The sequence below is a fragment of the Carassius gibelio genome, chromosome A12 (genome assembly GCF_023724105.1).
Source record: "Carassius gibelio isolate Cgi1373 ecotype wild population from Czech Republic chromosome A12, carGib1.2-hapl.c, whole genome shotgun sequence".
Lineage (NCBI taxonomy): Eukaryota > Metazoa > Chordata > Actinopteri > Cypriniformes > Cyprinidae > Carassius > Carassius gibelio.
The window spans coordinates 7,384,896-7,405,681 of NC_068382.1; the positions used below are offsets into that span (position 1 = coordinate 7,384,896).

The 20,786-nt window shown below is 36.5% G+C and overlaps 1 protein-coding gene across 2 annotated transcripts in view; it reads right to left on the reverse strand.

The window, feature by feature from the left end:
- The window catches only part of LOC128024991 (angiotensin-converting enzyme-like), a 34,412-nt gene extending 13,999 nt beyond the window's left edge, over positions 1–20,413 (reverse strand). For both annotated transcript variants that reach the window (XM_052610925.1, XM_052610924.1), the window contains exons 1-19: positions 20,065–20,413; positions 12,086–12,256; positions 11,917–12,004; positions 9,610–9,753; positions 9,334–9,525; positions 8,523–8,620; positions 8,269–8,441; positions 7,696–7,919; positions 7,479–7,623; positions 6,738–6,836; positions 6,505–6,627; positions 6,202–6,413; positions 4,949–5,085; positions 4,715–4,873; positions 4,328–4,415; positions 3,635–3,778; positions 3,247–3,438; positions 953–1,050; positions 345–517 (exon numbers count right to left, since the gene is read on the reverse strand). In XM_052610925.1, coding sequence (XP_052466885.1) covers positions 345–517; positions 953–1,050; positions 3,247–3,438; positions 3,635–3,778; positions 4,328–4,415; positions 4,715–4,873; positions 4,949–5,085; positions 6,202–6,413; positions 6,505–6,627; positions 6,738–6,836; positions 7,479–7,623; positions 7,696–7,919; positions 8,269–8,441; positions 8,523–8,620; positions 9,334–9,525; positions 9,610–9,753; positions 11,917–12,004; positions 12,086–12,256; positions 20,065–20,388 — 2,984 coding nt within the window. In that variant the 5' untranslated portion in view covers positions 20,389–20,413. The remainder of the gene's footprint in view (positions 1–344; positions 518–952; positions 1,051–3,246; positions 3,439–3,634; positions 3,779–4,327; positions 4,416–4,714; positions 4,874–4,948; positions 5,086–6,201; positions 6,414–6,504; positions 6,628–6,737; positions 6,837–7,478; positions 7,624–7,695; positions 7,920–8,268; positions 8,442–8,522; positions 8,621–9,333; positions 9,526–9,609; positions 9,754–11,916; positions 12,005–12,085; positions 12,257–20,064) is intronic.
- Positions 20,414–20,786: the final 373 nt, after the last annotated feature.

Below are 20,786 nucleotides of genomic sequence, written 5' to 3' on the forward strand. Positions count from 1 at the left end.
AAGCCAAAGGCTAGAAAGTTTTGGTTTCTGATGTCTTTACAGTTCTAACATCCTCCCTTCATCAATTGAGTTTAAAAAAATATATACTTTGATCACTTTAAGTACACTGCAAATACACATTTAATATAATTAAGAACACTTATTTTTCAAAAGGAAATATACTAATAAGCATTGTTTATGTCCACCACCTTGGATGGATTTTGGGAAAGTTTCAGAACAAACTTTATTTCGAAAAAATTTAATTTGATTTTATTGGAAGTGGTATCACAGCATTCATTGTTAAACTAAAACCTCAAACCTCTCCTGCTGTGGTGTGGATCATCTTACTTATATGATTAATGTACCTGAAGTCTTTGTGGTTGTAGAAGTCCCAAGCAGATGCATGACAGACTACTTCACGTCCATCCGTTGGCTTTTCCAGCATGGACTTGTTCCAGAACTCAGGAGGCATGGGTAAAAGACCCAGAGAAGTGAAGAACTGGTCTGATTCCTCGAACATCCGTTTGGGGTCCCAACCCTGAAGAACCAAAGAACACCTCACAATCAGAGGACATGGTTACAGACATTTACAGGTATTGGTCAATGAGTGCCATGTGTGTCCTTCATATGTCATTGCACATTACTAGAAAAAGACTTTACCAAATGATTCTTCAACAATATATTTATTTTACTTTTATTTTAGGAAATAGCCATTTACATTTCCAAACAATTTTTATTTTATTTTATTTAAATAATCCAATGATTGTTTGTATGTGGATGGTGGCTTTGTTGATATTTACACTTGGTGCAATGAGTATCTACCACTATTTGTACTCAGTGTAAACAGCATGTTCTTTGACACTAAATATTAACAGCCAATGCTTTCAGAAGAGTTCAGATTGTGGGAATAGATATAGATTAAAAAAAATGTATAGTAGTATGTATAGTAAATGTAATGTAGTTGTAATCTTACTTTGGCAATCATGGCTGGTGTGGCATCCACTTGTGTGGCATCAGGATACGGAATGACAAGATCCATGATAGTAGACCACGTTTGGGCCCACATATTTCCTGAGAAAAACCGAGCAGAGAAGAAAGGCTGGATGTGAGAGATGGTGGACTGGGATTGGAAATCCAAGCCATTTAATCTCCAGTCATGTGGAACCATTGAGTATACACATACCCAAGTACACACAGTTTCCCACACATGCAAATGTAGCTACTAAAATGTACACACACACACAGTCACGCTTGATGGTTTTGAAAGCACATTAAATCCTGTCGATTGCTTTGGAGTTGCCGCAAACAAGTGCAGAATATCAATGTAAATCCTGAGGAAGAAAAAAAATCAGGACAGAAATTATGTCGATTTCTTCTGGTTGTTCATGTTGTTCAGGTTTAAAAATTGTCAAAATTAAAAAGTGAATCACTGTATTCACACATAAAGTCGTCTGTCACGTCAGGGTGCTGAATTGAGCTCTCTTTCACAAGCTTCTTTCACTAAAATGGTCAAATACACACAAAATTGTCAAACATGCCCATCATAGAGAGTATTTCAAGTAAAAAATATTTGTTTATGCCTTTAATGAATGTAAACAATTGGGAGAAAATCAGATGTGTGAAAGTATTTGGATATTGGATTAGATTTTGACAGCAGCCTCATAAACCTGCTGATGTCTGTGTGCCTAATTTTCATCAAACAACCAAAAAAAAGGAGAAAATCTCCCACTGCTTTTTACTGAATGACTTCAGTAGCTTCAATAGAAATGAGTGTATATTTAATTTACACAGTGACGACTATCCACCAATTTAAATTTACATTTGATTATTCAGGAATACTAATGTAATGGTGATGTGTGGACATTATCTGGCTCGGCTCGGTGTTCATCTTCAGTTCTCTCTTCACATCAGTTCAGTCAGTGTACTGTTTGATTACATGAATTACTACGGGATATTGGTTTGTTTGAACTCAGAGGGAGTGTCAGCCACATTAAACAAGTTAACAGCTTAACTCATTTGTGGATTAATGCGTATTAGAGATGCAAACCGTTTAAAAAGATTCAGTTTGTTTTGGTGAACTGGTTCAAAAAGATCCGGTTACATCGAGTGATTTGTTCGCGAAACGGATATCACAAACTGCTTTGTTTTGAACTTTCTCACAACAGACACGGAAGAGAAGACAATGCTGAATAAAGTCGTAGTTTTTGCTAATTTTGGACAAAAATTTATTTTCGATGCTACAAAAAATTCTAACTGACCCTCTGATGTCACATGGACTACTTTGATGATGTTTTTCTTACCTTTCTGGACATGGACAGTATACCGTACACACAGCTTCAGTGGAGGGACTGAGAGCTCTCTGACTAAATCTAAAATATCTTAAACTGTGTTCCAAAGATAAACGGAGGTCTCACGGGTTTGGAACGACATGAGGGTGAGTTATTAATTACATAATTTAGATTTTTGGGTGAATTATCCCTTTAAGTGTAGATGCAGGTTTATAGTATTGATTGATTTTCTCCTTTTCTTTGTTGTTTGATTGACTTTAATGACACAGACAGCAGCAGGTTTATTAGGCTGCTGCCAATTTACAGGTGACCTATTATGCAAAATTCACTTTTACCATAATGATGTGTCCACGGTGTGTACACAACCACCAAATTATGATAATTTTAAATTTTCTCCATAAACTTTCTCCATAAATCCAGTTGCTGTGTCTAAATTTACATACTATCCATCCTAAATAGTATTTAAAATATGTGTATCCCAAATCATAGCATGAGTAATGAGTACCCAAAACATTCCCGGATGGTTTACTATTTCCAGTGAAAATTTCAAAGTGCAGATCTAATATTGACCACAACCCATTGCATGGATCCAATTAATATCAAATCATCAAGAAAGAATTTCTTGTCAAAGCTTAACACTTTATAAGCAACACAATAATAGTTAGTAATATATATTCAGAATAAATAGGCATAATTAGTCAAAAGTGTAATTGTTTTGTCCAACACAATCATAGTTATTTTACAGTACGTGATTTTCTATGTTGATATTTATTTTAAAAACTGTACATTTTTCTGATTCGTATTAAAATTTAAATTCCCATGAAGTAAAACGAAGCCATTTTTAACAGAACTGAATTCTGTTAGTCTTGATAGCATGTTACATGTATTACTTTTTTTTTGTTAAGACATTTACTAACAAAAGCATTTAACAATAAAAAGTAAAATCATTTTATTACGGTATGTATATTTCAGTTCTCACCGAGCAGATGAGCTGGAATTGGTCCTTTAAGGTTGATGTGTTCTGGTCCATATTTCTTGTACAGTGCCCTGCGCACATACGCATGAATGTTGAGGTAGAGCGGCTCTAGATCTTTCCACAAGGCCTCTAGATCCTCTTCAAAGGTGGGGGTCTCATAATAGGAACGCCAGAATGCCCCATTATCCGTGTGACCTAATATTGGACAACCAAACAGCATTAGAGCTTCATTAAACGCTTTCAGGAATGATTGTTAATATGAATTATTGTTTATTGCCAATTGGAAAAAGGTTGTAAAATGTAGCCTGAAAACTAAATTCACTAAAAGATATCATCTTTCTCCAGATCAAGAGATCCTCATGCAAAAAGTGCTTTATTTTCACGCACTTACCATTGCTCTTTGCAGCTAAGTTGGCAAGCTCCACATATCTCTTGTAACTGTTGCGGAGCTTTCTGCCCGAGGCGTTACGCCAACCCTGCCAGACGAACAGTAGCTCGTCATAATCTCTGGACTCGGCCATGATCTTATTCAAATCTGGAAAACAAAACACAAACACATCAAAAACAGCTTAAGGGGGTTATAGTAATCAATTTGGCAAGCTGTGATATGAAAAATAAACTTTGAAAGCACTTTCATTTTTCACTGTTCTACAATGAACAGGTTGCAGTTAACGTAACTCACACAAGACAGAAAAAAAGGCTCACTGCAGTGAGTTTTTGCGCAGCATGAGCATAACTTATAAAACATCTAATAAAACAATTTCTTTAAAATCTTGTAAAAACTTGTTAAAAATGTTTGGAGTCTGTGAGATTTTTCAATGTTTTTAAAAGTAAAAAATCTGTAAAAATAGCATTGTGAAATATTATTACATATTAGTAATACATTTTTTTCTTGATTAATAGAAAGTTTAAAAGAACAGCATTTATTTTATATATATTTTTTTACATTATAAATTTCTTTACTTTCATATTTTGATCAATTTAATGCATCCCTGTTTAATAATAACAACAATAATAATAATAATAATAAAAACAGAAGCCAAACTCTGGAATGATATAGAAAAATGAATGAAAATGAACTCACCTGGATCTAGCGGTTGACACTTTGATTCATCTTTGCAGACTGTGGCTGTGCTGTACAGGGCCCCCATGGAGGCTAGCAAATTATTGTACTATGAACAAGAATTAGAAGTCATTGTCTTTCAGAAAGCCCAAGTTCAGATCTAACAAAAAGAACTGTAATCTGTTTTCAGAATACAATAAATATCAGTGCATCAGTATCAAATCTGCCTGCCTGCCTGTGTGCGTGCGTGCATGTGAGTCTGTCTGTCTGTCTGTCTGTCTATGTGTGTGTGCGTGTGTGTATGTGTGTGTCTGTCTCTGTATGTGTGTGTGTGTGTGTGTGTGTGAGTGTGTGTGTGTGTGTGTGAGTGTGTGTGTGTGTGTCTGTCTATCCGTCTGTCTGTCTTACCTCAATGAGATCTTTTTCCGGGAGCACAGCTCTCTCAAGGTCACTCAGTTTGTTCAGGATTCTTTTCACCGACTCATCCTGGAAGTCGCTGGTGTCAAACTTACGGGCCTCTAGACCATAGATCTTTGTGTGGTTGGCCATCTCCAAGTTTTTTTGCAGCTAAAGCCAAAAATTACAGCATGAGACTCTAAAAATGTGTGGTGTTTGTAGAAAAGAGAGCCGGCCGAGCCTCACCATGATCTCTTTGTTGGCTTCAGTGATGTCAGTGTTGTAGGTCCAGGAGGCCTCAGAGTAAGCGTTCAAGACCTCCTCGGCTGTGCTGTTGTATTCCTCTAAAAACTGTTTGGCCAGCATCTCATCTGTTGTTTTACCTGAGGCATTCAGTAACGTGAAAATGAGATCTGCTCAATTTCCGAGAAGGCTTTGCAGGCCTAATGTATAAGGTAGCAGCATTGTACAATTGCTAAAAATAAATCAAGCCTGACAAACACAAAATCATGTCCAACTTTTAAATCGAAGAGGGAAAAAATCAATTGCAGCAATGGTTTAAAAAAAAAAATCCCTTGTGAAAAAATATGCATACATATGCTAAGGTAGTCTTTAAAAAAGTACTTATCAAAGGTGAAGCTTTAGATTTTTTTGTCAAGATACATTCTCTAAACCCAGTTTATTTTTCATTCACTGCTATAAGTGGTTTGAGATGCAGTTACAGTACTGCAAGCCAAAATTCAAAATGAACGGATTAGTAGCGCAGAAACAGCATATTTCACCATTAAGGAAATACTTAAAACAAAAAACGAGTGGTTAAACTAGGTATTGCAGTCTAAATTAAAAATATTTGAGATATATTTTGTTTCTTAGACTTGGTGCACATGCAAGTTGCCAGATTGATGACACCAACAGAAACTAGCACACTTCATAATGAATGAAATTAAATACGCTGTGTTTTCCGCCAACTGGCAACCCAGAGTGCTGAAATACAATTGGGTAAACCTTTGCACATTTTCAATGGAGAAAAACTGACTGTAGCATTATTATTTTAACTTAGCATGTTTCTTAAGTATCTGCAAACATATTATGGCATTTTTATGCTTTAGTAGAGTCAAAGACTTACATACAACACCTTTAAAGTAAAACTATTAAGTCCACTTTTCAAAAACCGAAAGTGTTACTCTTTAGGAACACTTAAGTGGCCTGTTATTTCATGAATTCCATATTATGTGCCAGTAATTTTTTTTCTCTTTTTTTTCTTTTTACTTTCAAGGTTTCAAGTTTACTACAAGTGCACATTCAATACAATTAAGCACATGTTTTCAAAAGCCTAAAAAAACATGGATACAGAAACTCTATAATAACACTTCCACTGGGTGCATTTATGTGCAGGTCTGAGGCATGATGACATGTGTTTAATTAATATTTAATTAGACAGTAATTAACTAAATTAAAAACCGGCTGTCCTAATAAAAATAGTTTGCACGCATTCTTACCGATGTCTTCAGGGTAGCCTTCTGGTACTGGTGGCACCCAATTAAAATCAGGCCAGCCCAGCGTCTCTCCCATTTTCGCGTTCTGTTCCTGCAGCCAGGTGGTAACTGGCTTAAAATAGCTCATCAGGGGGCTGGCGTCCATTTTGTCAGTGCCAAGAGCCTCTTTTAGCACCTCTGTCCAAGGCCTTGAAGAGCCAGTCTTCAAGACTTTCCTTCCAAACAGAATAAAATAACACTTAGTCCCAATGCACAGACTTTCCATTCATCGTGACGATGCAGTGGCTCTGTATATTCAGTACATACTCTAAAACCGCTCCAGCCTCTTTGGATCTGTAGATATCGCATTTGTGCAGAGGTCCAATATGTCCAGACTCCTGACATAATTTCTCATGGAACTGGAACTGCAGAATGAAGCTCACAAAGTATCTATGAGAGGTTAAATATAATGTAAGAGAGAAAATATTTGTCTTCTCTGTGTGCATCATACGTTTTGATTATTGACTGCTTATTTAGCATGGGCATGGTAAGAAGCCCACCTGATGTACGGTGTGTTTCCAGGAATGTGATATTTTGCTCCAGCGTCAAAATGTTTTTCTGTGCGTCTGGTTGGTGGGCAGATGCCTTGGTATTTTGTACTAATAATACAAAAAATATTCATATTCAATTTGAGAAAGTACTGTTGATTTCCAGTTGTGAACAATTACCTTAATTTAGTTGGCTGATAGCTTGAAAAAAATCCCACAAAAATGCAATGAGATTTAGCTTGTGTTTATACTAAAGGATGGGTTTGGTGAGATTTTTTTTTTTTTAAGTTGTTAAACAATTTCCTTCAGGATTGAATAAATAATAGAAATTTCAACAGTACAGCAATTGTTTGAAACAGTATTATTATTTTAAATATCTTAACTGTCATCCTTGCTGAATAAAAGTATTAATTTCTGAAAATAAATAAATAAAAAGTAAAACATCTTACAGACCCCAAACTTTTGAATGGTAGTGAATGTAGAGTAAGCAAACAAAAATATGTTGTTGTTTTTTTTTTTTACAATTGAATTGTATAAGCATTTTTTTTACATGTATTTTTTTCTTTTTACAATCAAAAGTCGTTGACATTAAAGTTACAAACAAAATGTGAAAAACACCAGTTGTGAAAAAGAAGTACACTTAATTGTATTAAATGTGTGCTAGTAGTGTACTTAAAATCTTAAAAGTATATTTTTAAGTAAAGGACAGGCATGATCCATTACTGACTCCATGTTTCATCATGAGTCCCTTACCTGAGGTACCACCATTCTGCATTATAACGTTCAGGCGGTGTTCGTCCACTAAACACACCCCAGCGCCACTGATCAATCAGATATCCAAAAGGAAGGAAGGCGATTTTATCTAAAGCCATCTTCAACAGGTAGTTGATGTCACTCTCTATGGAATTTCAAATGATGTCATTATTTTAGGTTTACATGATGAGTATCATTCTGAATGTCTTTCACCTACCAGCATCATCGGTCAGTGGATCCAGGAGGCCGATGGTGTGGAGATGTTTGGGTGTGGAGACAGACAGAGACAGCACATCTCCTATGGCCTCTTGGAAGCCAGGGTTAGCTCCTCTCCTGAAGCTGACCGGCTGCTCTTTGAACTGCAGGTAATACTCCACATGGCCCATCTCGTGATGCACGGTGAAAAGCTGCTTCATAGTCACAGTGGTGCACTGTTTGATTCTGTCAGGGATCCCACATATTGCTATATTGCTTAGGAATTTCTTTGATGGTGATTTGTGTATTTTTACATTCTGAATGCACAATTAGTTTATAGCTTGATTGAAAATAATAAAACATTTATTTATTTTTTTACATGAAGCATGTTTCCTAATTACTACAATCTCAAGCATGCTCTTAAACAGTTGTTTTTTGGTAATCAAGTGCAGTAGCTTAAACACACACACACACACACACAAAGAGAATGATAGAATACCTCAGGGAATCTTCAAGCATTAGATAACCTAAAATACAGTTTGCCACTGTGCAACAATACGGTATGATCTACTTTACTGGGGTATGATTAACATACCTGAAGTCTTTGCGGTTGTAAAAGTCCCAGGCTGAGGCATGGCAGACCACCTCCCTTCCATCAGTGGGTTTCTCCAGCATGGCCTTGTCCCAAAACTCAGGAGGCATTTCGAGCAAACCCAGAGAGGTGAAGAAATCCTCGGCAACCCGGAACATGTGAGTGGCATTATAACCCTATGGGTACAAATCACTTTATCAATCTCTGGTGTCCTCGGGATATTATTCACTCATGAAGATTTAGTTCTGTTAGCTCACTTTAGCAACCATGGTGTCCGTCACATCTACATTGGGCTTGTCAGGAAAAGGAATCATCATGTTGTAGATGTTGTTCCACCTTTGTGACCACATGTTGCCTGAAACATGAAACCAAACACAATTAGAACATCCAAACTTCCTTCTTGTTCTATATGATGTGTTTGTGTGTGTGTGTGTGTGTGTTGTTTGTGTGTGTGTGTGTGTGTATGTGTGTGTGTGTGTGTGTGTATGTATATATATATATAAATAAAAAAAATTCTTAGAAAAATAATTGAGAGATATAAACTCAAAGTCAAATTTATGTAGTGTAAACTTAGAATTCTGAGAAGAAAAAAAAAAGTATTAAAATTGTGAGATATAAAGAAAGTGTTAATGATGTACTGTGTCTAATACCAAGGTGGAAATATATACATATAATTTTTAACATTATTTGTAAAAACATCTTTACATAATAACACTTTACAATGAGGTTTCTTTAATTAATATTAGTTAATGTATTATATATTTTCATAAACGATTGTAACCAAATATGCATTATTTTATGTGTGTGTGTGCGTGTATGTGTGTGTGTATATATATATATATATATATATTATCAAAATCAATATTTTATCAAAAAAGTCAATATCGATAATTGTCATAAAAAATATAGAATCTTTCAGTTTAAAGGCAGATTTCTTCTTCTGAGTGTAAGTTGTAGAAACCAGACATTCAATTGTGATTTAGGCTATAGTGTGGTTTGAACTTTTTTTTCGTCAGCACATGACAAATAATTGCCAAACAGGTTATCATTCACAATCTATCGACTTACCCAAGAGGTGGGCAGGGATGGGACCCTTGAGGTTAATGTATTTAGGACCGTAGTAGTTGTAGAGCTTTCGGCGGACAAAGGCGTGCAGGTTTTGGTAAAGAGGTTCCATCTGTTTAAACAGATTCTCTAGGTCTTTCTCAAAGGTTGGAGATTCGTACAAGGAACGCCAGTATGCGCCTGTATCGTCAAAGCCTGAGGAGAACAGATAAGAAGAACTTGTCGAATCTTTCGTTCTTTATGTTTCTCCCCTCTCCAATCATCCAGTTATTCACTCACCATCCATCTGAGATGCCTTGTTGCTGAGCTTCACAAACTCGGGGTAGAGGGATCTGAGTGGGACCCCTGAGACATTGTGCCAACTCTCCCAGGCATACAGAAGCCTCTTATAGCTTCTTGAGCTAGCCATGATTTCTGTGAGCTCTAAAAAACACATAAATAACATGAATGCATAATAATCAAAGGTATAGTTCACATAAAATGTATTCACCCTGAGGCCATCCAAGATATAGTTGAGTTTGTTTTGTTTAGTTTCGGCTTTAGCAATGGTTTGAAGTTAAAAACATCTAAATGATGGATTTGTTCAATTACAAACACGCAGATTTTCACTTCACAAGATGATAATTTGGAGACGTATGGGTTACTTGTGGCTTATTGTGATGTTTTTATTCGCTTTTTGCACTCTCATTCTGATGGCACCATTCACTGATCCATTGGTGAGCAAGTTATGTAATGCTAACTTTCTCCACTTCTTGGTGTATGTGTATTTGGAGATGGAAAAAGCACACATCCATTGCATTTATAAGCAAGTCATGTCCACATGAATGAAACACTCTTAGAACTAACATGTGATTTCACCCAAAGAAGCAGTTAACAGATAGCTTTGGATTTTGAATATTTAGAGGGATAAATGATGTTATTAGCAAAAACTGTGCAACGGATACACTCTTAAAGCAGCCTTTTAAGATGAGCTGAACACTTCAAGTGCAATGTTCTGTTAGGGAAAAAAAAACATTAACCTAGCAGTGCTTATTTAAACAAACATTTAGTGAAGTTAAATGTTGAGAATAAGACAAGTGAGGTCAAGTAGTGGGGATTTTACAAGAATTATTTCTCAGGTTATAAAGTTAGGTCAAACTTTATTTGAAGGTCCAAGTCTATGACTTTTGCCTCAAACTCAATAAAACTGCTTACAGTAATTTGCTGCTTATTAATAGTTAGTAAGGTCATTTTTAAGTTTAGGTATAGGGTCTGATTGAGGGATCTAAAATATGGTCATGCGTTAATATGTGACCCTGGACCACAAAAGTCGCTGGTGTATATTTGTAGCAATAGCCAAAAATATATTGTATGGGTCAAAATTATAGATTTTTCTATTATGCCAAAAATCATTAGGATATTAAGTAAAGATCATGTTCCATGAAGATATTTTGTACATTTCCTACTGTAAATATATCAAATCCTAATTTTAGTTTAGTAATATGCATTGCCAAGATCTTAATTTGGACAAATTTAAAGTTGATTTTCTTTTTTTTTCTTTTTTTGTATCCTCAGATTCCAGATATTCAAATAGTTATATCTCTGCCAAATATTCTCCTATGCTAACAAACCATGAATCAAATTCCGCTTTCAGAGGATATAGAAATCTCAATTTTGAGAAATTGACCCCTATGGCTGGTTTTGTGGTCCAGGGACGCATATGTGCTTTATAAGTACTAATAATAAGCCAACATGTTAGTAATATGCTAGTTAACAGTGATAATTTATCCTTAAAATAAATTGTTACCCAAAGTTGTATACCAGTAGATGTGACAAGTGACTGTCTTTATGAGTGAATCTTTAAATAATTGAAGATGCATTCACATTAGCAACACTTTTGCTAATTTCGCAGACAAAAAAGGTTCATTGTCGGTTGTCCATAGTCTAGTGATGTATGAAGCACATTCAAACCAAGAAGCTTTCTGTTGGTCAACGCTGTAAAGTGGTGATGATGTGAACCTGCGGAATCTGCATTGGGAAATCTTTCAAGCTTTGGTGAAACTCCAGATTGCTTCAATTCTTATTTTGATTACTGCATTTTACCCTTAAAAATTAGCTGAACACTGGTGAACACAAATGTGACCTCAATGCATTCAAAACATTAATTCTTTCAGAAACAAAACAAATGGCTTTTTATGAGCGAGTCATTGAATCATTCACAACTGTATGTTTCTCAGAGATTTTGTTGGATGAACAAAAATGAATACGTTGCTTAGTATTAACTTACTTTATTATGAACTGTTGTGTAAAAGTGATATGATCATCACAATCAGGCTGCTGTCTTGATTATAGACTAAACAGCAACTTTAGCTATAAATGAATTTATTTTAAAGCTACATAATTACCCTTTGTAGAGTGTAAACAATGTTTGAATGTTCTCTATTTTAAATGTAATCTGTCTGCAAAGTTTTTTGCTACTTTTGCATTCTTTATATTGTAGCTTGATCCTAATGCATTGCAAGCACTTTTTGCGTACTTGTGTGTATTTTCACCTTAATTTTGACCCTTACTGACACACATCAACAAAGTGTCGGGAGCGTTTCTCACCAGGCTCCAAAGACCAGCATTCCTCTGAGGGGGGACACACCTTTGCAGTTGAGTAGATGCTCTCCATCTGGCTCAGAATTGTATTGTACTAAGAAAACAAAGAGAGCGATCAAAACACATCTGGATGCAATGTCAAGATCATCTTTCAAAGCTTCAGTGGTCAACACACCCTCTCTCTCTCAGAGGTAGGGAGATTGGCGGGTCCCAGAACATTGATATCCTTGATGATTTTCTTCAGGTCTGGATTAGTGAAGGTCTCCATGAGAGAATCATTGAAGGTAGCCTTTGCTTTTTGACCCCATGCTTCTTTGAAAGCCTGCTTCTCCAAAGACGCAGCAACCTTAAGGAATCAATGAGGAAGGTCTGATTATTCCATGCAAAAGTATCCACAGACTCTCTTTAAAAAAAAAAAAAAAAAAAAAAATTATATATATATATATATATATATATATATATATATATATATATATATATATATATATATATATATATATATATATATATATATATATATAATATCCATACAACTATTGTGGATTTTTGTGGAAGTCAGTTGAATTAACTTTCATGATTTAATTACATTTTATTTAATGAAAACTGATCAGATTTTATTTTTATATACCCTGTGGATTTCTTCATTAACTGTAATAATACTAATGCAAACCTTCATTTCTGAAAACAACACTAACTAACAGTGAGTAAGCTCTGGGGTGGGTTTCCCATCGTTAGCTAACTATGGTAGTTAGTTCCATTAAAAATCTATTGGTGACCACTGAACTTATGATCATAGTTGCTTTTGGGAAACGCACCCTTGATCGGTTCGGTTCAGTTAAGTAAGAGATTGTCAGGCTGATTCAAACTAAAGAACAAATAACTAATGCTCAAACATAGGGTGACCAAACATGCCATTTTCCCAGGACATGTCCTGACCAGAATTTCTATATTGCCTAAAATATTGAGGTTTTGGCTTTGGTTTCCTGTTTTCTTACTTCTCTGTAGATCCCACCTTCTCACGCACCAGGTAATCGACCAATCCTGGTGCGTGAGAAGGTGGGATCTACAGAGAATGGTCAAAGTGATGCAAATATGTGTACATATCAGTGTTGGACTTGAAGCAGCATGGAGCATACCGATCGGTGTATGACATCAAAGTACCGTGAGAGCAATTCAAAAGCACAAGAAGCCGTATGCTCTCTAGACCTCTCACGGTTCTTTGTCATACAACAATTAGTCAGTACAGCGTAAATAAAGTCAAAACGTGGATATTTTAATTAGTCTTGAACTTGCAGTTATTTTTTGTGCTCTTAATGTGATTAAATCTTAATAATTGTGTCAAGTTCCCATATCTCCTTCCCATTATTTTTCTATGCATTCTCTGTTAATAATAATTTCTGGCTTTTGCTCAGTCCTAGAACAGATTTGAGTTTATTTCATTCTTGTTATGTTAGCTTGAATTGCTTTTGCAGCAACAAGGAATGAAATTGGGTAACTGAGTTCACACCATTCATCAGTTTATTCTTTGGTTCCTGACAGGAAATGGTTTTTAGATTATTGCAATGTTTTTCTGTTAAAATTCCTAAAACCTTTAATGTACATTATTCCTAAAGATTTATTGTATCCTAGTCTTGGGTGTGTCACTCTTTCTTGATGTTTTGCAGCGTTCTGCTGTGGATAGTCTGACACCAGCATCCCTTCTCTGTTATGATAACCACAGGATGGGTTGACCCTGTCACACGCTTCCACTCATTAGTTCATGAGGTGATGCCTTTGTTGCCCTGACTGGAGATGAGCTTCTAATACTGATTAACAAGCTGGTGACAGCTCTCATCCTTCACTTGAATGTCCACGCTCTGTTTTCCTCACGGATGAAGACAGCTAGCTTCTTGTTTTTTCACCTCTTCTTCCAAGGTCCCATTTGTTCTGTCATGTTTAGGCAAGAATGTGATGATAAGTCAGAGGCTTGACATGAAAAAGTAACATCATAATGACATGTGACTGACACCATAAAAAGGGGATGAACTCAATCAAGCATGCGCTTGGCTCTGAAACATCCCTGCAAACCCCCCTAAACATTTTTGCTTCCCTCTTTCAAATCAAGTCACATTTATTTATATAGCGCTTTTAAATAGTATTAAATATGAAAAAAGTGTGCCAATAATTCAAAATAACATAATAGTAAACACTCAGTTTTCAGTTAAGGGCAGTTCATCATTAAATTCAATGTTGTCATCATCCAGCTCAGTTTAAATAGTATCTGTGCAATCAAGTCCATGATATCACTGTAGATGAAGTGACCCCAACTAAGTAAGTCAGAGACGACGGCGGCAAAGAACCAAAACTCCATGACAGAATGGAGAAAAACCTTGGGAGAAACCAGGCTCAGTCGGAGGGCCAGTTCTCCTCTGACCAGATGAAACCAGCAGTTCAATTCCAGGCTGCAGCAAAGTCAGATTGTGCAGAGGATTCATCTGTTTCCTGTGGTCTTGTCCCGCTGGATGTGTAGGAGACAAGGTCTTCATTGGGATCTGTCTCTGGGCTCATCTAGTCCTAAATCATCTAGTTATGTAATTGGCATATTGAATGTTAGATTTCAGAGCAAATTATACCCGTTTTCTACCTCATTGTGTTTTTGAAGGTTCTAAACTGCTTTTAAAGTGTGGCTGTCTTCTGAGAACATTGTTTTAAGAAGCTAATTAAAAGATCTCTTGACTGATTCCAGCCTGCTGTCTGACCTGATGTACTGACTTGTCTCACTCATTACAGAAATTAAATGATGTGCTACAGATGGCCACTCTGCCAAAGAAGGCAAGCGGAGTGAGATGTATGGGAGATGAGTGGCATGGCAGTAAAGCGGACTGTGGAATTCGCTGAATGAATAATGCAGACTCTAGGGACACATTTACATATACATTTCAGTTGTTTTTTTTTTCACAGACATCTGGCACATATTAGATTTTTGGCACCTGATTTAGGCCAATTTCAATGTGGTTCTACTGCTGCACACTCTAAAACATTATTCAGTGGCTTTGCAAGTATCGCAATAATAAATAACTATGCTATAAAATCATAAATGTAATTCAAGTTCTCACACTTTTTCAAGCTGCTTGGAAGTTGGAAATTCCAAAGTACTCATCTAAATTTATTCCCACGCAAAAACAGCTTTTCAGTTATGCTATTCTAAATCACTGCAGTCATCAACAGTGTCTGAGAGGCACATCAACATCTGCTACATTAGCATAACCTCCATCAACCATCTGTTGAATGCACACCACTAAGATGCCTACAGTCATGATGACTGCGAAAACAAAAATACCAGCTCCAGCAACCATGAGCGGCGTCCTGTGACCGCGGCCTCTATGGAATGAGTGCGACAGCTACAGCTTTGATACAATGCTGCTTCATCTTCACAGTCAGTGTGAGTCTCCCTCACAGAAACAACCTGGCCTTGCACCCGCCACCTCCAATAGAGAAGCCTGAAACAGAGGCTCTTTGATCACCTCGTTTGATGTTTCTGAAATAATAGACACACCAAGCATTGCTCAGGTTCTGCCCAGCTCTATATCAACCCTTTTACAGAATTTTTTGAGTTTGAGCCATTGATGGAGCCAGCACCCATTTGAAAAGCCGTGAGTGAGTGTTGAGACAGCTGTGAAACCTTGTTGAGACAGCTGTCTGACGGAGGCGTGCGTGTGGAGAAGCAGTTTTATTAAGTGTCTTGTTTTACCATGCTGAGGATTTATTCGCTTTTTTTTCTACCAGTATCTGATAGGGACACACAATATTCAATACCTGTTACTGGCTGATATTTTGGTAACTCTTCACGATAATGTCCCATTCATTTATGTAAGTTGATGCATTAAAGTCATAGTTCACCCAAAAATTTGTCATCATTTACCCAACCTCAAGTTGTTCCAAACCTAAAAGAACATAGTTTGAAGAGTGTTGGTAACCAACCAGCAGTAACCAAGCAATTTAAGTCCAATAAATAAATATGGAAGTCAATGGCTACCATCAACTGTTTGGTTACCAACATTTCTTGAACAGAGGAAATAAATTCATACAGGCTCGGAAAAACATGAGGGTGAGAAAATAATGGAATTTTTTTTGTTTTTAGGTAAACTATCTCTTTAACTCACAATGAAGAATACATTTATTACTGTATTTTTATCTTTGTTAATGTTAATGAATAAAAATGGTCATTTTTAGTTTGTTAACCAATATTAAAAAAAAAAAAAAAAGTGTTACCTTTTTTATTAAACTTATACGTGTTGTCAATATTTAATATTTCATTAGTTTTACATTTGGATAACTTCAGCATTGACATTCACTAGAAGTTGATTTTTTTCAATATTGCAACTTTTTAATATAGCATATCAACCTATGATTTAATGATTTTTTGGGGTGATAAATAATGTCACAAATTTGACTACCGAAACTGGAAATGTGGTCTGATTGTATGACTTGATTAAGTTAAGTTTTGGACTATGAAGCGCACAACACTAGACATCCCATAGGAAAGAAAATCCCAAATGTGATTTTAACGTCTTAATTGTTTTCCCTTCCACTTCCGCCGGTCCTGTCTGTCTTGGTGAAATTCCTGGTTCTGGCTGCTCCTCTTTTCCAATCCTGTCTGGTTAGTTAGGCTGCTCCTTGGTGTCACTGTGGTCTTATGTCCTCTGTCCTCTGAGCCTGTGACATCACACTGGTCCAGGCCACCTTCGTCTCCTACTTCAGATTTCCGATTCCAGTGATCTGCTATGGTGAACAATTCCTTGGGCTCCATCGTAGATCTCCATCCATCTGGCTCGGTTCCACCACAGGCTTCTCTTTCAATGGCTCCTCCATGAGGGTCTCTACTGTAGCTCTGATGTGTTCCCTGGCCTTCCTCCCCCTTCCCTCTTCATTATTAGTGTTACTCATAGGCATTTGTCACGTCACCATTTGGTTTAGTTCCTGTTTTTTTTTTTTTTTTACAGTAGGTGTGTCCTTGGTGGTTTCTGATTAGTTAAAGCTGCGTTATTCTAGTGTGCGTATCTAAAGCACTCGGTTTGTTCACTGAGTTGTCAGTTGTCTTTATGTGCAAAGCTGTAACATGTGCATATACCTTTACCTTTTGCATTATTATTGCATTAATTTTGTTAATTAATGAAGACCTTCTGCAATCACATCTTTCACTCAACTTCCCCTTGTCTGTATCTGTTGCAGTAAGTCAACGATTCTATTTAATTTTGTCTGAGACGAAGTTGCTTAATTTTTACTTCTGAGAATTATGTCTCAAAAGCTGTGAAAGAAAAAGGAAATGATGACACATGGAATGATTTGTCAAGTCCTTTAACACAAGTGTTACACTTCTGCTTAACATTACTCAGTAATCTCTGAGCACCCTCCCTTTAGTGAAACTTGACAGGAGTCCTAAAACTATCTACTGCAGATCATGATACACACAATACAACCCAGTGGAAGACTTATAATCTTGATGTTTTGTGATGTTTTGACATTTTTGGGAAATGGTTAGTGGTTAGATAGTTTACTTCTAACCCTAATGTTGTCAAGTTTCAAGCCCCACCATAGCACAGAAACTGCACTTGTTAAAATTACAAATGACCTGCTCCTTGCGTCAGATCAAGGCTGCATCTCATTTCTAGTCTTACTTGATCTTAGTGCTGCGTTCGACACCATAGATCATGACATACTCATGGATAGATTACAAAACTATACAGGTATTCAAGGGCAGGCTCTAAGATGGTTTAGATCCTGCCTGTCCAACCGCTACCATTTTGGTTACTTAAATGGGGTGTCATCTCATTTATCATCAGTAAAATATGGAGTGCCACAAGGATCCATCCTAGGTCCCCTTCTATTTTCAATATACATGTTGCCCCTTGGTAATATTATTAGAAAATACGGAATTAGCTTCCACTGTTATGCTGATGATACTCAGCTATATATCTCAACGAGACCAGATGAAACTTCTCAATTATCTAAGCTAACAGAGTGTGATTAAAATGTAAAAGATTGGATGACAAATAATTTTCTCCAATTAAATTTGGATAAGAGAGAGATATTAATTATTGGACCAAAAAACACTACACGGAATCTTGTAGATTACAATCTGCAACTAGACGGATGTACTTTTACTTCCTCTACAGTCAGAAATCTGGGTGTTATATTAGACAGCAATTTGTCTTTTGAAAATCATACTTCCAATGTTACAAAAACTGCATTCTTCCATCTTAGAAACATTGTCAAGCTACGAAACATGTTACCTGTTCCTGATGCAGAAAAGCTAGTTCATGCATTCATGACCTCTAGACTGGACTATTGTAATGCACTTCTAGGTGGTTGTCCTGCTTCGTCAATAAACAAGCTACAGGTAGTCCAAAATGCAGCAGCTAGAGTCCTTACGAGGTCAAGAAAATATGATCATATTACCCCAATTTTACAGTCTCTGCACTGGCTACCTATTAAGTTTCGTATTAGTTACAAATTATCATTACTTACCTATAAGGCCCTAAATGGTTTTGCTCCTGCGTACCTAACTAGCCTTCTACCACGATACAAACCATCACGCACCCTAAGGTCACAAAACGCTGGACTTGTGGTAGTTCCTAGGATAGCAAAGTCCACTAAAGGAGGTAGAACTTTCTCACATTTGGCTCCCAAACTCAGGGGTTCAGGCACACTCTCTCTGTTTAAATCTAGACTAAAAATGCATATCTTTCGCCAAGCATTCGAATAATGAATCTTTTAAATTGTGAGTGTAGTTGCATCTGATCAAATGTGCATTTTTATTCATTAGCTTGGGTTAAACTAATTTTACTTTGTTGGATCAGCAGCTATGCTAATGATGTCTCTATTTTGTTTCTATGTTTCGCCACGGGATTTACATCCCGTGGTAACTAGGATTTACACAAGCTCCAGTCTGGATCCAGAACACCTGAAATGAGATGATGCTGACCCTCAGAGGACCTCAGATGATGCTAACCCTGAATCAACAAACAGAACTAACAAATATTGCTACAAGTGTGATTGCCTCATATAATAATTATTAATGAATAATATTAATAATGTTCATTGTCTAGCTGACAACGTCTTGTATTATTTTTTTCTAAAAATCCTGTCATACGAACACAAACTGACAGTCATCACTTATAAGCTACTACTAAATATTGTAGAAACAATTTTCTGTAAAGTTGCTTTGTAACGATTTGTATTGTAAAAAGCGCTGTACAAATAAACTTAAATTGTATTGAATTGAATTGTTCGAGTTCGAGTCTTGGGTCGGCAATACCACAACTTAGGTGCCCTTGATCAAGGCACTGAACCCCCAACTGCTCCCCGGGCGCCGCAGCATAAATGGCTGCCCACTGCTCCGGGTGTGTGTTCACGGTGTGTGTGTGTGTTCACTGCTGTGTGTGTGCACTTTGGATGGGTTAAATGCACGAATTCTGAGTATGGGTCACCATGCTTGGCTGAATGTCACTTCAAGTTGTTAAAACACACGATTGTAAAAAAAAAAAAAAAAAAAATAAAAAAATAAAAACTATTTTGTGCAGACTGCTCTCTCTGTGAAGGGTGTAAAAGTTAAAAATTCATAGCCTGTTTATTTAAAATTTGCTGCAAATTATAATAATAAAAAAGCTATGAAATCTTGGTTGATTCAGCATCAAACTTGTAGTCAGATTTAATCTTTTGTGTATTTCTTGTTGTTTACTGTAACAGTTTATAACTATAATTTATATAAAAGTATTGCAAATTAGCTATAGCTACAAACACTATGATGCATGCATGGGATTACTTTGTTTTCATCTATGTTTATTGTATCTGTCCCTAATATATATATATATATATATATATATATATATATATATATATATATATATATATATATATATATATATATATATATATATATATATATATATATAATAAAAAACTTAAATAAAAATAAAATATTCAATTCAATTCAATTTGTATTGTAAAAAGCGCTATACAAATAAACTTGAATAAAATATTACAGGCTGATCAAGAGCAGTCCCATGTGCAAAAAAGGCTTTATATCTTTATAGCAGTTTTGTGCAGTTGTGCCGTGTTAGACTACAAGCAGTGTTACTGGGTGTTTGTTAAATACATAGACTTTGACAGTACCTGCAGCTGGGAGTTGTGCTCTGTCAGGTTGGTTTTGTAGTTCCAGCTGGCTTCTGCGCTGAAGTAAAAGACCTCCTCGGCGGTCGAGTTGTAGTCGCTCACGAAGCTCTCAGCCCCTGCCTCTGTCATAGGATAATCCCCCGGGATCCACTCCTGTTTCAGAGCTGCGCTCATATTGATGAGAGTCAGCAGCACCACTGCCTGGTACATAATGGACCACAGTTGTGAAGTGAGGAACGGGAAAATTGCTGGAATGGAAGTTCCCGGAGGAGCCGTCTTGACACGCTCACTGCTGGATGGTTGTTTCCTATCTGTGTCCTTCATTTCCCCTTTCCACTGTTAATCAGGCACAGGGCAATCACAGGCGGCTCTTTTAAGTGCCAGTTTAACCCATCCCTCCCTCCCTCCCTCTCTCTTGAAAGATACACACATTTACTCTTATTCTCTCTCTCTCTGTCCCTCCTACTTTATCCTTCCTTCTCTCTTCCAGACTCTCTCTCTATCTTTTGGCCTCTCCTAATTTCTTCTGCACACCAAAAATCATTTCTTAATCTCTCTCAATTGTTTTCTCAGACATCTTGCATGTATTTCAGAAAACATCTTAAAAGTGTCTCCAACTACTGTATGCTCAGGTTTTCAAGACTTTCAATCAAATGTCTGGATATAACTATAATTGTCTTCTGTGCAACATAAAAAAACAAATGTATGCTAAAGTGTACTAC